The sequence below is a fragment of the Habropoda laboriosa genome, unplaced genomic scaffold (genome assembly GCF_001263275.1).
Source record: "Habropoda laboriosa isolate 0110345459 unplaced genomic scaffold, ASM126327v1 scaffold291, whole genome shotgun sequence".
Lineage (NCBI taxonomy): Eukaryota > Metazoa > Arthropoda > Insecta > Hymenoptera > Apidae > Habropoda > Habropoda laboriosa.
Genome location: NW_017100515.1, coordinates 872088 through 888395, shown reverse-complemented (window position 1 = coordinate 888395; position 16308 = coordinate 872088). Strand labels below are relative to the sequence as shown.

The following is a 16308-nucleotide window of genomic DNA, read 5'->3' as shown; positions in this document are numbered from 1 at the left end:
TGTACCGCACTTAAAACGATTTCTTTTTTCCCCGTCTTACAATAGCCAACGGTGCTGGTAATGGAATTTTCAGTTGTATTATTTTTTTGTTCTCCTTAGTGGGTACAGCACCGACAATTTTGGCGAAATCCACCAATTTTCTCAAACCCAAACGATGACTGAATATTGACGCGAATAATTCCAGATCCAACGTGAAATTATAAATTATCAGAGACAAAATCATACAATGTATCACTCCTTTGTCTTTTACGCTGTTTGGTCTCATCCTGCAGATTATATTAATTTATTTATTAAATTGGTAAATTTAGTTCTTATGAATCTATCATATTCCTTCGAACGCACCGTCCATGAGTACTTGGAACACTATATGTATCTAATATATACAAGTTAATTTCTTCAGAAGCTGGACAAACATCGATAATTCGTTTCTTAGCATCTTTGTACGGCGTGTTCATCCACGACGCAACTCCTTGAACGTAAAGTAACAATGCAATTTTTTTCACACTGTCCCCTTCAAACTTTAAATACTTTAATGTCTGATTGAAGAATGTGGTTTTCCTGGAAGTATAACAAATGTGTAAATAATACATCTTAAAATTGCCTGTTATAATATGGGACAAAGAAACATACCCTTCTGAAGTATTAGAACTATCATTTAAAATATCTGCAGCATAATCATACATAGTTTTCAGTTTGTTTTTTGGTATAATATCATATATATTATATACATCATTTGGTGTATTTGCATTTCTATTGCATTCTGGTAAAGCAGTATTTGTAATATATTCATTTTCTGGTAATTCTATCGATAACTCTGTTCTATCAATTTCAACATCTACAAGGAAAACAAATTAAAAATTCCTCTTATGAAAAATAACATAACATTATAGCATACACTTCACCAGTACTTATAAAAAGAAATCCTTACCAGTTACAGTATCTTTGAGTTGCTCTTTAATATGCTCTACATTCATTTGTAATCTCTCATGCTGTTCTGTTCTTCGCTTTACTCTCTTTGAACCAAACTGTTTATTTAACATAGCAATCTTTGCTTCATCTGCCATATTGTCTTCCACTACTGGTTTATCCAACACTGCAGTCACTTGCCATCTTTCAACTTGAACTAGTCTCACTTTTCCTGTTTTTCTGTTATGAACCACAAGCATAGTATGCATCATGTCTTGGTCCATATCAGGTTTATAACCTTTGTAAACAATCTGTCCATTTGACAAAGCCAGTGTGGTTTTCTTTTTCTTCTGATCATAAAATACACCACATGACATCTTTTTGGCTTCCTCATCTTTAAGTGCTCCATTTTGAAAGTTAACTGTAAAATAATCGTACAATTTCTGTTAAAACGAAAATATGTAATATGCTAGGTATAGGTTAACAAATGTGACAAATTGCTTTATGCTTGTATTTCAAAATGGAACTAACAAAAATAAATGACAATCATAATTTAAAAAACACACGTGAATCGTTTCGAAAGGATATTATAACAAAATTTTGATTATTTTATTCGAAAAAATAAGAGAGCATAATATTAAAGCAATTCTTAATGAATATATGTTCGATACCAATAATCGGTTGAATCTTAGACGGTTCCATAATTACGTCTTCAATAACCGCATCGATCGGTCGTTTCATTTTTGACAGATATTGTTGGTCAACTTTTTATTGTCATGAAAATATTACATTCGTTCGTCGAAAATTTTAAAACGACTATGAAAACATTAAAGCGCCCTCGGAAGTTAGCGTCTTTCCGTTTGCGTCACCGGAAGAGAAAATGTTTTGGTTGAATTTCTAAACGATCTGTAAGAGCGTAAACTCATTTTAGAACATAACTGTCATTCTTTTTCATTACAATTTTCATATTTTTCATCAACAACATTTAACGAATGATATAGCCAAGAATATGATTGAGCAAAAGAATTTTTATTCTCGCAAAGATTAAAGAATTAATAGTGTTTCTTCTTAAGGCATAAGCATTGCTGGTTACGCTCCTGGCCTGTACTATCCATATGAACTTTCGAGAAGTGTGTAATACGTGAATTTTGTGTGAAATATCCGAATGATTTGTGTTTGATAATTATAAAAGATCGATCTAATGGCTAACGAAGAAGCAGCCGTAAAGGATGGCAATGAAGTAAGATTTGCAATTAAATGGTATAAAATAAATGGAAATACAATGGTGTTCGAATGGCAGATAAAAATTTCGATCTTTTGCAGATGCCAGTTCCCAAAATAAGATACGATTGGTATCAAACAGACGATCTTGTCGCAATTACAATTTTTGCAAAGAATGCGATTAATGTTATTGTTGATTTTCAAGAAAATACGGTAAATATGGAATTTAGTAATACAAGGATGTATGTTCTTTTGCTGAACGATTTATTTTAAATTTGTATCGATTGTATTTAATTGTTTTCAGTTGAGTGTGTCAGCTGCATTACCATCAGGAAATGATTATTCCATGGAGTTAGATTTAGCTCATCCAATAGTACCAGATGAGTGTTGCTACAAGGCTGGTTCTGCTACAATACAAGTCAAGTTGAAGAAAAAAGATGGAATTACATGGAATTCCTTAGAAAGAAGTGCAGAAGTACCAATCACACCACAGCCTATTCCTCAAGGTAAACTGGATTGTTTCATAGTTTTTAGAGTTATATCTAAGCAGTATTTGCTTTACAATATAACATTAAAGTGAGAATGTAATTTCTTTCTGTTTTTAAAGTTGTACAATGTGAAAAGGATCCATCACAGTATCCCAGTTCATGTAAAAAGACAAGAAATTGGGATAAATTAGAGAAAGAGATAGAAAAACAAGAGGCAAAAGAAGAAAATGAGGCAAAGGGAGAAGCTGCTCTCAATTTTTTGTTCCAACGCATATATGTTAATGCTCCAGATGAAGTTAAACGTGCAATGAATAAATCCTTTGTAAGTACTCCTTAGAACAGATATGATAGATATGTAGCAGTTCAACGTTGATTTTAACATTATAATATTTCTAAAAACAGCAAGAGTCTGGTGGTACAGTGCTAAGCACAAATTGGTCAGAAGTAAGTAAAGGTCGAGTTGAAAGAAGACCACCAGAATGTTTGGAATGGAAACCTTGGAATACATAAAGGAGTTGAAATAATTGATATTTAAATTGCTGACTATTTAACAAAATAATTTCATTTTTTCATAAAATCATTTAATAAATATTTAACATACTAAAATGTATCTGATATCTTTTATCCTGTAGATACTCTGTTGTATATTATAAAGTTAATAAGTTAAACAATTGTCTCTATCTAATAAAGGAATCACATAAAGTGTTGCTTTCAAATTTTGGTGAAAGGTGGACAGAGAATTGAGAAATATTGGATAGTGTAATACTTCTTGTTGTTCCTTTGTATGTATCATGTTGTATTTGTCCAATTTATTAAATATATATGAGTAATTTTCGGAAAAATTTCAGTTTTTTGTTCCTTACACAAAGTGCAAAAGAACTATATACACTAAATTAAACTACATTGTATAATAGCAAGTTCTTCATATAACTATCAGTTATATGCATCATATTAATATATTCTTTATTTTACTGTATAATATTGTACTTTTACTAAAAGTTTTACAAATAAATAAATGCTTGTTACAATGGAAACATCATTTCAGTTGAAACAATATCATTAATTTGTTAATTACTATGCACCATACAATAAGTTTATCCTGTTAATGCTCTAATTATACATAAGCCAACAATGCACAATGCTAAAACATAAGCTCTGTGTGCTATTACTGAATTGCTTTCATCTGCTCCTTCATGAACCACCACTACTTCCTGTTTGTTGTTATTCTCCCATTCTTTTAGGATTTCAGACAATTTATGAAAATTATTTTGCATGATATTTTCAGTGCTTTGTTGTGCTTTAGTTATACTACTTTGAATATTTACTATTCTCTTATTGTTGTATATCATTGAACCTGCCAATGATATAATTGCTAATATAGCAGATGACAAAATAGATAAATATTTATACTTCTGTGCATTCATAGTTTGGCTATCATGGTATTCTTTGATAGCAGTTGCTAATAATGTAAAATGCTCTTTCTCCTCATTTTCTAATAAATTAAGCTGTGATGTAACTCTTGCTTGATCTTGAAGATTTTTATTTTCTATTATTGTCAATTGTACATATTTTGGATCATTTCTTTTAGTTTGAATGAGTTCTGAATATACTTCCTTTAATTTATCATTTATTATTGCTGCTTCACAATTTAAACTTCTCCTATCATCTTGACATTTAAACAACCTATTCTGAGCAGATATTACTTGCTGCTTAGCCAACTCAACTGTATCCAAACCTGTTATTTGTTGATACCATCGTAACCACTTTACAACTTTCTTTGGTAATGGACTTGGCTCTAATTGTGATGCATTTAAATTTTGAATTAAAGTTATGTCACTGTTCACTCGCTGAAATAAAAAAATTGATTTGATTAAATATATTTTTTTAGTTAATTAATCTCTTTAAAATGTGCATCAGTGCTACTCCTCTTACCTTTGCAATAACATTATATTTTAAAGCAACAGCATTTTGAATGTTGTTCAATTTTTCTTGGGCCTTTCCAGTTACACTATTAATTTTTGTAGTTGCATTGTTAAACAGTCGATGTTTATTTATTTCATTGCCTAGAGTTTTCATGAACGATCGAAATCTTTCTGCCATTATATGTATTTATTGTTCAAATTGTATAAAGATTTAAAATATCAAAATGAGTGACTTGGCACAAGTTTTATTGTACGTTATCATGTTATTTCTTAATTCCTATATAACCAATATTATATCATAAAATACAGATTACCTTTCAAGAGATAGTATCAATAGGAACAATGTTTCCAAAATTAATAATTATTAAATTTCATAAATAAAAAATAAAATGCACGAACAATATTTTTTTAATTTTAATTTTTTAAATGAAAAATATAATCTTTCTGGTTGCAAGGATATCGTCCGAATTTATTAAAGGCACGTTTGCAATGGCTGCTTATAAGACGCAGATTTAGATGTGAAATTTGACTGACTATTACAACCACTTTATAATCATATGGTATTACAAAAATTACATAATTTCTTATGCATAATAGTTTTGCATATAAACATAAAAATATAATAAATGTACAAATATATCTTGTGCATTTAACAATTAACTTCGCAGTTTTCGACGTATAGTTAATATATGTAGTATTGCTGCACATTCATTTTTTTAAGCAGTTTTATTCTTTATTTATAAAACGTTGCATCATGAAAAGAAGCACACGACAAGGAGATGAACCTGGAGATGTTTCAAGTGATGAATGTTATATTCTTGAGGAAACAGTTCCCAAACCAAGTCAAAAGAAGGAAAAGACATTGATTCTAAAAGATGATACAATTGCAAACAGTAGAAAAAGGAAGGGTACTACTGTTTCATTACCTGAGAAGAAGAAGAGAGTGGCTGTGGAATCTGAAAATAAAAATGTGAAATTAGAATCTGCAGTTGATATAAAGGAATCAGAAAGTTCAAAGAAAAAGATACAAAGTAGAAATGTAAAAAATAGAAAGAAAGAAGTACAAAGCACTGACAAAGAAAATATTCAACAGACATTAAAAGACACAAGTCAAATATTATTTAATTCTGTAGAATGTAACGAATGGAGTGATGTAGACTATGTTAGTGAAGTAAATAATGTTGAAAAGCACATAGCAGCAAATGTTGTAAAGCTTTTCAATGATGATAACACAATTCCATTTATTGCAAGGTATAGGAGAAACATGACTAATGGCATGGAAGCTGATAAATTAAGAGCATTGAAAGAAAGTCTTGATCAGGCTAAATCAATTAAACAACGTGCCAGCACTATATTGAAATCTATTGATAAATTAGGACAGTGGAGTCCTAGTATATATTCTGCTGTTGTGTCTGCCAAAAGCTTAGATGACTTAGAACACATATATTCTCTTTTTAAACCAGCATCTAAGCGAAGCCTGGCAGAAAGGGCAAAAGAAATAGGCTTGGGACCTATAAGTGATCTAATAATACAGGGTCAAACACTACCTCCCTTATCATCTATGATTGACTCTAACAAAAGTGGTTTAAAAACTGAACAAGAAATTAAAGATGGAATTATACATATAGTAGCAGACATTTTAAACAAAGACAAATTGATATTTGACAAAGTTAAAGATCTCCAAAATGAATCTCTTATAAAAATAGAAGCCACTAAATGTAAATCCAGGAGTAAGTCTTCAAATGATAAATTGAAAGATATAAATAGGAAGTATGAGATGTATTATGATTTCAGTACAAATACCAGATACATTAAACCACATCAGATACTGGCTATTAATAGAGGAGAAGCACAAAAAATTCTTACTGTCAAAATTGTCTTGCCTCATTTTTTTGAAAGAGAATTTAAAGCTCACTGTTACAAGCAGTTTAGTAATGTTATGAATGCATCCAAATTACATATGAAATTATTAAACGATAGCATTGATTATTGTTACACAAAGTTCATTAAACCCTTGGTAGTACGTAGAGTGAGAAGTGAAATGAAACAAAAAGCAGAGACAGCATCCATTGAAGTGTTTGTAACTAATGTTAAACAGTTACTTCTTTCACCACCTGTACGTGGGAAAATCATTCTTGGCATAGATCCAGGATTTTCTCATGGTTGCAAGCTGGCAGTAATTTCTGAACAGGGAAATGTTCTTGAAACAGGTGTAATTTATCCACACAAAAAAGTGAAAGACTCTAGTGATGAATCTGCTAATGTTTTGGTGCATTTAGTAAATAGACACAAATGTACAATCTTAGCATTGGGTAATGCTACAGCTTGTAGAGAGACTGAAGTATTCCTAAATAAGTTAATGGAGTCCAAAACATTTGGTTCTACAGATGTATCATACACAATAGTGGATGAAGCAGGAGCATCAATTTATAGCTGTAGCACAGAAGCAAAGTCTGAGTTTCCAGATGTGGATACCAATATAATTTCTGCCATTTCTATAGCAAGACGTATACAAGACCCTCTTGCTGAATTAGTAAAAGTAGAACCCAAACATTTGGGTGTAGGAATGTACCAACATGATCTCCCAGAGAAACAATTATTAACATCATTGAATGAGGTAAATATGAAACCTTATAGGTTCAATGTTGCTAATATAATCAACCAATACATGTTACTAAAACAGGACGAAAATGATTACAGGTAGTTTCAGAGGTTGTGAGCTTTGTAGGAGTGGATGTGAACACTGCATCTCAATGCCTTTTGAGAAGAGTTGCAGGCTTAAATGCATCTAGAGCAAATAAGATTATAGAATGGAGGACAGAATTTGGTCCATTTAAAAATAGACAACAATTAATGGATGTAAAAGGAATTGGAAACAAAGTATTTGAACAGTGCGCCGGATTTATTAGAATATTACCAGAAACATCAACTACGGACAATGTAGTAAAGCCCAAACAGTCTACGAAGTCTACGCACACGTTTAATTTACTAGATCAAACTTGGATCCATCCTGAATCATACGATGTAGCTGAGAAATTTCTAAAATATTGTAATTGTAATTTAGAAGGTCTCGGCACCACAGCGTTTATTGAAAACGTGAAGTCACGGGCCATTGAAGGGTGCGTCGTGTTAGCCAAAAAACTTGACACAAACGAAACGACAATAGAAGTGATAATTAAAGGTTTATCCATGAAAAAGGACGAGGATATACGATTAAAGACTCGTGCTCCTTTGTTCAGAAAATGTATGCTCAGTATTAACGACTTAACCGTTGGAACGTCATTAACGGGTGCTGTACGCAACGTTACACATTTTGGAGCGTTTGTAGATATTGGAGTGGGTAGAGCTGGACTTATACCAACAAACTGGCTAAAAAATTGTACGGTTTCGGTAGGTCAGCGCGTAGAAGTGAAAGTATTTGAAGTGGATGTCGAACGTGGCAGGATTGGTTTAGAATTAACTAATGTTTTATAATTTGTTCCTTGTATAATTTATAAGTTTCTATGTAACTGTACCATAAATATTCTAATAAAATAAATTGTATTTTTATACGTGAAATCTTTGATTTTTTAAAACGACGAAACGTAGAAAGTGGTCCTTTGTGGTATCAGATACAGCAGATGGGACATCCGATGTACATCTGTAATGTACTGTCCTCCCTTCGTAGATCCTCTCCAAGCAAGAACCGCTGAGAACTCTATGAATAAACATAAGTACAGGACGTATTACACGTTGGGTTAGTATTTGCATATTTTACGCACGAGTCGTTGCAAGTTAACGACTAACAATAAATTGTCCCTCATCGTGCATTGACCTGGAATTAATCATATTGCCGAATAATAATTGGTCCATTCGTACGAATATTTGCCATTTCAGTTGGAAATCCATTTTAATTTTGTCATATATAATAACTATTGTTTATTTCACGTAGATTAATTCTCGAAAAGGAAAAGAAAATAAATAATTTTGAAGTAATTTAATTTTATAAGGGCAAATAAAAACGTTATTCCGTGAGCCTGGCTTGTTAAAATCATTAAAATTTTTCGATGGCGCAACGGAGCTCTCCAGTTTTCTGAACAGATGTCGCCAATTATACTTGCACGACAACCAGTCGGATTATACGTATATATACACATAACGTATCGTGAGCCTCAATTTCCACTTAATATTCCCGCTTATATATTCGGGCTGTGAACCGTGCCATTTAGGGGACGGTTCGCTGAACGGAGTAGATGGTGCAAATGGAAGCGTCGCGACCCTACGACGTCGGTTATTAAGACTTTATTATTCTTGCGTGTCATTCGATCTGTCTACGATGACTCGCGGTGAATGTTAAATACTCCCTTTTTTTCCCAATAATTTGCAATCGTTACTTTTATCCGAAACACACGTTATAAAAAATTTATTCTACTGATTTTATTCGATATCAATGGAACATGTTGGAATCGATTTTATCGACTGGGCAACTTTCAACTGATTATCGAACACTCTAAATATCGATTTCATTATTGCGTATATCATTCGATAGTAAGCATTCACGAATACTGATTTCTTTTTATCGTAAATTTCAATATTTACTTCTTATATAATTAGGTTATCGGTGTTAAATTAAAGGATATTTCAAATAACGCGTATTAACTATGCTCGATACGAAGTGGACACAGTTCTATCGATCTCATCGATTTCGAGCGTGATCTGCAGTATCGATTCTACGGTGTTACACTTCAAACGGGATACGTTCGTTCGTTCGTAACGGTTTGCGGAATCTCGAGTGCGGAAATATTTATCGTGGTGGCGAGAATCGAGCTGTAAATTTCGAATACGGTCACGCGGCGGTAAATAGGACAGCCATCCGAGAAGGTGCAGAATCTATTCGGTAAGCTGGAAAGTGGCAGAGACGAATTCTGAGCACGTACCACGGTGTTTTCTCCCCGGAGGAAGGAGTTCGAGGTTGCCGCGACGCGACGGTCAGATGTTACTCTGCATTGGATGCTGCAGAGAAAAGTCACAGACGCGACCGCGGTCTTTGACGACGACCGGTTAGTTTTAAATTATTACCTATTTTCAGCGAGTACTTAATAATTTATACTGCGTAATTTTTCGTCTCTAACGTGTTGCGCGCGCATCTAGAATTTGCCACCGGAAATTGCGTCGTAGTCTTACACAAAGCAATCTGACTAGGGTAGTAGCTTTTTAGCGGGAATTGTCTTGCTGCTGTAGTATTTCCGTGAAACGGTCTTTTTGTAATTATTCGGGTGTTTTTTCACGTGATAAAAAGTTCATGAATATTTTACGTTAGTGGGAGGCAGAAATGATCCGTAAAGCAAGGTAAGTTCTACAGGAAATCGAAATATACGCTAACAGACAGATAACGATGGTGTATTTCGAGAGATACGTAAAAAATGCGTAGGCAGAAGAGCGTACAGTCTAAGTACACCATTTTTTTTGCACAGCGATCCTCGTAACTTTTGCTCCAAGTTTCAATTATTAACATTTCAATGGAAACGTCCCGCAAATGTTTGCTAAAACGTGACGCGATAGTTTGCATACAAATAACCGAGATGAATTTTTATGCCGTTTCGTACCATATTTCGCGCGTAGTCTGACGCAACACACTGACATAACCGCACACTCCTCTCCCTCTGCCCGTCTCACTCTTCACCCTCTCCTGTTCCACCCTCTTTGTATGCACGGTGTGCACTTGCCATATACACATTACACGGCTACGTACAATTCTAGAGTAATAACAGGCAGTGCAGACGTGTACGAAATGGGGGCTTCGGAATAAAAGCCGAAAAAAGAAAAAATCTAACCTCTAAATTGAAAATAATTTCTATCGTTTGAAATATTGCAAAAAAGAAAAAAGAAATTCCACCACATTTTTAACCTACCATTTTTACAACGTTAACAGAAACATTCACCGTGATTATTCTAATTATCCAAGCGTGTTAGTTTAGATTAAAGTTAATTCCCATTCTTTTTCCACGCGACACACAGGTTCATTCTCCGCCGCCTATCATTTCTCAGTGTCTGGCCTCGACCGTCAGGCCCTCTCGCTGCAGACAATGGCTGAGCCGTTGCAGCAGCATCACCCGTATGCACGGTACGAGCCTCGAAAAGCCGCAAAAGTCACTTCTACGGCCTTGGATCCCGATACGGTGAGTCACACAAAGATGATCCCGCAGATAATGTCTCCGATGAATCGCCGCCAGTTTACCTGGATACGTGGAATAAAATACCAGAGAGAGAGAATTTTGTATATAATACACATGAAGAAATGGTTGCAAGATTTCAGGGGTTTATATTTCTTACAGAGAGGAATGAAATATACGAGCACATTGTTAAAACTTAATTTTACATAACTGGTGACTAAAGTTTATCAATTCCCTGAAACTTCAGAGCTTCCTAACTTTCCCTTTTCTTCCATAGAATACAAGAACAAGGAAACGTTGCTGTACAGTGAAACTTAATAGCAGCATAGACGCAAAAGCTATCGTAAGCAAGCGGAGAAAGGACAGAGAGAGAGTAGCAGAAAGGGAAACGTGGAGGAACAGCTTGATTCTTAAAGTCGAGAGAACGAATTGAGCCGCGACCTACTTGATACCTTGCTGGTAGACAGATACACGGATCTCCTGGAAAATTTATCCGTGATCCGCGAGACAGCGGACAGAAGGTGGGCTTAAGAGTTTCCCGATAGAGGCGTATACCAACCTGGGCAGATTGCTTGCTAAAACTTTCAACGTAGTCCGGAACGAAATCCTCTGTTTTCGGGAAATGATCCCGACTACGAGAATACAATAACGAAATAAAGCCCTGGAACGTCGAGTGTGTTGCGTTCTCCACTCTCTTCCATACATCTCTCTCTCTCTCTCTGTATCTTTCTCTGTTCTGCTGTCTTCCTATCCGAGGCGTGCTCGCATCCGCGTCACGGTTTTCAGCTTCGTGACCATTGTTCCCTGTATACACCAGGGTATCTCCGTTCCAACGACGAACCCTTCTTTCGCCTCGCGCGCCACCGTTCTACACAATACTATCGACGAATTAAAAGCTCGCAACCTCTAGACGCATCATCGCGACAGCATCGATGGCGTTCCGCCAACAACGGCCCACCGCCTGGCTAGGGAGATTGAATTTTTGAAATATTCAAAGGCCACACGAGGCGAGCTTAGCGTCGCTAATATCGGTACCGGGTTCCTCCACAGTGTACATACACCCAAGAGACGTTTCCACGTTTATCTTCTGTCTATTCTTCGAAAGTTAAGGTTAAGGCTCTCCTTCAAGTATTCCATTTCTTTATTTCTCTTCTTCTGTTAAAGGGAATGTTGCATACGCAACACACACACACGGTTATCTCGTAAATCAGTCGTAAAGAGGTATCCTGGAGTGTTACACAGTATCGCAGATTATTTTCTAGAAATTCTTCGTGACGTCCTTTAATCATCTTTATGTAAATTTCGTTTCACACGTTTCCCCGACGAGACCGCAACTGGTCTCAACGGTAATCTCTTAAATTGCTAGCTTTATTCCCTCACACTTGCAATAACATTTACTCGAAAACCAATCGATACTTCCGTTGTACACCGGCAGACCGATATTACAAACAAGATAATCGTTCAAACTTCGTTCCGTCGCTCGTTTGTCGAGCAACAACCGCATTATCGGTTTTCCAATCGCGTCTGTGCGCAACGGTCCGCATCTACTTCCCTCGTTCTCATCCAAAGTAAATCGCCACCGCTCCCCGACACTTTTTCATCGCTGTGTCAATTATATTTCCGTGGTGGCGGGATTTTCTAATTCAGGAATGGATGGTAGGTTTGTCGGGAATAGATGCATTTATCTCTTCATCGACATGGTTCGCTTGTTATATTTATTTTATTTATAATAAATTAAGCAGCAATCGTGTACAATACTTTGTTACTAAAATAGGAAAATTTCAGGTCTGAATAGGCTCCACTGCTTTACCACTTCAGACTATGCCGATTCTACGCTGAAAAACAAGGCTGCTCAAGCAGGCCTGTTTCGGGCGCCCGCCGTTGCCCGCGGGCAAAACTAGATACAAGCGACGCTTTACGGCCCTCAAAGCGGAGTGAGGAACAATTTCTACTCCGCTACATTTCTACTACGTTAGTACAGTATCTCATCGCAGTTTCGTTGCCTGCGAAGACGTTGATTATCGCTCAAATATCACTCTGTGCCCGAGCTAGTCTCACCGCTGCCCTACGGGCAACTTTCCGAACAGCTCCGAGTTTCTCTTGGAAAATTAATCTATATGCTAAAAAAATCTCGACTCGTCGTTCTGGTATTAAGAAAAACCGCATAGCCTTGTCGCAACTACGAAGGACATGAGGAGGGAAAGGGAGAAGGTGGAGGAAGGAAAAACAAGGAAGGTTGGGTGTCCGTATGTTGCAGCAGGGACCACAATGCAGCGTAACGACGAAATATAGGCAGATATTGCGCGGGGGTGAGCGTGTAGGTTGCAGCCCCGGGTGAAAAGTAGTTTCAGAGCGTCTAGTCTAACAATGGCGCGTATGAAAGGGAAGGAAAAAAGGCGGGACGCGTGAAAAGCGTACCGGAAAATAAAGGGAAGATAGAGCGCAAGGCAAAAGAGCCCAGCGACGAGCCGGAGAATTCAATGCCAAGGTTCCGAGCCTCCAGTTAAATCGATATTCGATATTTCTCCTCTCCTCCAACTTCCAACCCTGGATATCCAACCCGTTGCGGCAATATTATCGCGTTTCGGTGTATGTTACCACCTTTTGTCCCTTCTTTTCATTTATATCGCTGCTTAACGAACTTGCACGTGTAACAGTTCAGATTTCACGAATCTTGGATGGTTCAGAAATTTGTAGGTCAAGTTTTTCGAATTTATCAGGTGCAATGGATACTTTGTTATTTTTTTGTTTTACAAAAATTATACTTCACATGTGTAACTTAAGAAATTGTAAAAGTAACTGTAAAAATTACTACTTTTTCTTTTGTTTTACAGAATGTTACATAGGCGACTATTTTCTGTGTAAAATAGATAACACAATTACACCTTTCTACGAAACTAACCAGACATTCCCAAAGAGACTAAAAGCGCCAGGAGCACGTCGAAAAAAGAAGAAAAAAAGAAATTTGCCCAGCGTTCGCAAACTTTCTTTCCCCCCTTTCTTCTGTCAAAGGACAAGAAGCTCGAACGTATGAGACTCTCATACGAATTCCTCTCGATCGTTCGATGCACCGAATACGAAGAGGGCAGGAACTCCTCGCATTCTTCTTGCCTATCGAGGCGAGAATAAATAAAAAGCCGAATCCTTACTTTATCGACCGTTCCACGGTTACTTCTGTATCGGAAGCACCCTCGCAGATTATAATAATTTTCCTGGACAATTCTAGCTGTGTGTGACTGCGTAGAGACGTGTACAGAGTGTTTCAAAAGCATAGGCAAAAATTGTGTTTTAGACGATAATTTAGACAGGCTATTAAGTTTCAGAGGAAAAGTGTATTCTATGACAGTATGCATAGAGTGTCCAATGAGTGTTCAATTATAACTCTGAATTATTTCTGAATTATCTCATTTTTAGACTCACTTTCATCTTATGCATCGATTACACTCGTCATTTTATTTTCCTACACTTTTGTTAACGAGTATTTATCATTAAAACTTGCATTCCATAACGCACAGAGTGTCCAACAAAACGTGGAATCGTCTAAATTGAAAATCTGAATTACTTCCTCAATGATTCCATTTCAGAACACACGTTCATAGTTTCATTTTTGAAACACCCTCTATAGAGCAGTGGGATGGTCACGTAGCGACGATTTCCTCCTTATCGCCGCGTGCCTCCTAGTTTTCTAGATCGTTTCACACAGGCCTGTAAGCGAGCTTTCCATTTTCCATCGGGCAATACCACCTCGATCCGAACTGCATTGTGTGTCGTTTCGAATATACATCGCGGGCTATCCAACGACCTTCTCTGATTTATCCGATTGCTCGAAGGAAATCAATTGCAACCGCCCTCTGGAACGCCGTCCTCGTACGACTGTATTTCGCCGTTTCCACCGATCGGCCATCCGAACTTTTCGACGTTGACTGATGAAGAATGCGAACACGGGATCGATGCTTTCGTTAGCCCTCGAAGAAGAGGGCACGTTCAATTGAATTTTACGTGGATCATAGGTATATAGGGTGCATTGGACAACTTTTCTTTCCCGGATGGTCGGTTCGCCGATGAGGTATTATACTTTTTGTCCAAGAATCCGCACTGCGGATTTTCAACGAGAATTGTCGAGGATGAATTTATTCAGGGTTTTCTTTCTCTTTTTTTTTTGGAGAATTTTTATTGCGTTACGGTGGATCATGTTGAGGGTATATTGTAGTACTCTTTGTTGTTTATTATAAAATAGTATAATTTGTATGGAATGTTACAAAGTACTGTAAATTTGTAATAGGGCAAAGGATGATAGATTTACTCAGCAGTTCATTGTATTACAAAACACCATAAATTTGCAACACTGCACAACATTGTACAATATACACATCTACTCAGCATTTCATTATGAAATACTATTACAATATACAACACATACACCTAGTGTTTCATTGTGAAACACTGTAATATACAACATTGCACAACATCAGACAATACACAGTTTTACTTTGAAATTGATTATGAAACTCTACAATCTACAACATAACAAAGACCACAAATTTACAATCTTACAAAACATCTTACAATACACAGTTCTACTTTCAGATTCATTATGAAACACTACAATCTACAACATGAGAAAACACTACAATTTACAACATGAGAAAACACCAGAAATTTGCAACATTGCACAACATTATACAATACACAGTTCTACTTTGAGGTTCACTACAAAACACTATAATCTACATCATTACAAAAGACCACAAATTTACAATCTTACACAACATCTTACAATACACAGTTCTACTTTCAGATTCATTATAAAACACTACAATCTACAACATGAGAAAACACCACAAATTTGCAACATTGCACAACATTATACAACACGTAAAAACTACTCAGCAGTTCATTATAAAATACTACAATCTACAACATTATAAAACACCAGAAATTTGCAACATTGCACAACATCATACAATACACAGTTCTAATCTGAAATTCATTATGAAACTCTACAATTTACAACATTACAAAACACCAGAAATTTGCAACATTGCACAACATCATACAATACACAGTTCTACTCTGAAATTCATTATGAAACTCTACAATTTACAACATTACAAAACACCAGAAATTTGCTACATTGCACAACATTATACAACACATAAAAACTACTCAGCAGTTCATTATAAAATACTACAATCTACAACATTATAAAACATCAGAAATTTGCAACATTGCACAACATCATACAATACACAGTTCTACTCTGAAATTCATTATGAAACTCTACAATTTACAACATTACAAAACACCAGAAATTTGCAACATTGCACAACATCATACAATACACAGTTCTACTCTGAAATTCATTATGAAACTCTACAATTTACAACATTACAAAACACCAGAAATTTGCTACATTGCACAACATTATACAACACATAAAAACTACTCAGCAGTTCATTATAAAATACTACAATCTACAACATTATAAAACATCAGAAATTTGCAACATTGCACAACATCATACAATACACAGTTCTACTCTGAAATTCATTATGAAACTCTACAATTTACAACATTACAAAACACCAGAAATTTGCAACATTGCACAACATTATACAA

At 35.7% G+C, this 16308-nt stretch overlaps 4 protein-coding genes across 4 annotated transcripts; 2 read left to right on the top strand and 2 right to left on the bottom strand.

Moving 5' to 3' along the window:
* Window positions 1-10: 10 nt before the first annotated feature.
* LOC108576358 lies at window positions 11-1687 on the bottom strand. Its single transcript, XM_017939331.1, has 5 exons — window positions 1578-1687; window positions 929-1327; window positions 631-835; window positions 343-558; window positions 11-266 (listed from the first exon to the last, which is right to left on the bottom strand). The coding sequence occupies exons 1-5, from the start codon at window positions 1645-1647 to the stop codon at window positions 11-13; spliced, it is 1146 nt and encodes a 381-aa protein (XP_017794820.1). The 5' UTR covers window positions 1648-1687.
* A 380-nt stretch (window positions 1688-2067) lies between these two features.
* LOC108576462 (protein SGT1 homolog) lies at window positions 2068-3125 on the top strand. The gene is made up of 5 exons (XM_017939470.1): window positions 2068-2146; window positions 2230-2340; window positions 2432-2633; window positions 2735-2937; window positions 3018-3125. The coding sequence occupies exons 1-5, from the start codon at window positions 2108-2110 to the stop codon at window positions 3123-3125; spliced, it is 663 nt and encodes a 220-aa protein (XP_017794959.1). The 5' UTR covers window positions 2068-2107.
* A 584-nt stretch (window positions 3126-3709) lies between these two features.
* On the bottom strand, window positions 3710-4715 carry LOC108576357 (coiled-coil domain-containing protein 51-like). The gene is made up of 2 exons (XM_017939330.1): window positions 4548-4715; window positions 3710-4462 (listed from the first exon to the last, which is right to left on the bottom strand). The coding sequence occupies exons 1-2, from the start codon at window positions 4713-4715 to the stop codon at window positions 3710-3712; spliced, it is 921 nt and encodes a 306-aa protein (XP_017794819.1).
* Window positions 4716-5291: 576 nt separating this feature from the next.
* LOC108576356 (S1 RNA-binding domain-containing protein 1) lies at window positions 5292-8011 on the top strand. The gene is made up of 2 exons (XM_017939329.1): window positions 5292-7154; window positions 7238-8011. Exons 1-2 carry the CDS (start codon window positions 5292-5294, stop codon window positions 8009-8011), a joined length of 2637 nt encoding a protein of 878 aa, XP_017794818.1.
* The last annotated feature ends 8297 nt before the right edge of the window (window positions 8012-16308 follow it).

Bases quoted from the DNA above. Each gene is read 5' to 3' on its own strand.
- LOC108576462 (XM_017939470.1), top strand. From the start codon at position 2,108: ATGGCTAACGAAGAAGCAGCCGTAAAGGATGGCAATGAA. The intron at 2,341-2,431 runs GTAAATATGGAA...AATTGTTTTCAG, and splicing joins TTGATTTTCAAGAAAATACG to TTGAGTGTGTCAGCTGCATT. The intron at 2,634-2,734 runs GTAAACTGGATT...CTGTTTTTAAAG, and splicing joins ACCACAGCCTATTCCTCAAG to TTGTACAATGTGAAAAGGAT.
- LOC108576358 (XM_017939331.1), bottom strand. From the start codon at position 1,647: ATGAAACGACCGATCGATGCGGTTATTGAAGACGTAATTATGGAACCG. The intron at 1,328-1,577 runs GTATCGAACATA...ATTATTTTACAG, and splicing joins TAAGATTCAACCGATTATTG to TTAACTTTCAAAATGGAGCA. The intron at 559-630 runs GTATGTTTCTTT...TTATACTTCCAG, and splicing joins AGTTCTAATACTTCAGAAGG to GAAAACCACATTCTTCAATC.
- LOC108576357 (XM_017939330.1), bottom strand. From the start codon at position 4,715: ATGGCAGAAAGATTTCGATCGTTCATGAAAACTCTAGGCAATGAAATA. The intron at 4,463-4,547 runs GTAAGAGGAGTA...TTTTTATTTCAG, and splicing joins AATATAATGTTATTGCAAAG to CGAGTGAACAGTGACATAAC.
- LOC108576356 (XM_017939329.1), top strand. From the start codon at position 5,292: ATGAAAAGAAGCACACGACAAGGAGATGAACCTGGAGATGTTTCAAGT. The intron at 7,155-7,237 runs GTAAATATGAAA...AAATGATTACAG, and splicing joins TATTAACATCATTGAATGAG to GTAGTTTCAGAGGTTGTGAG.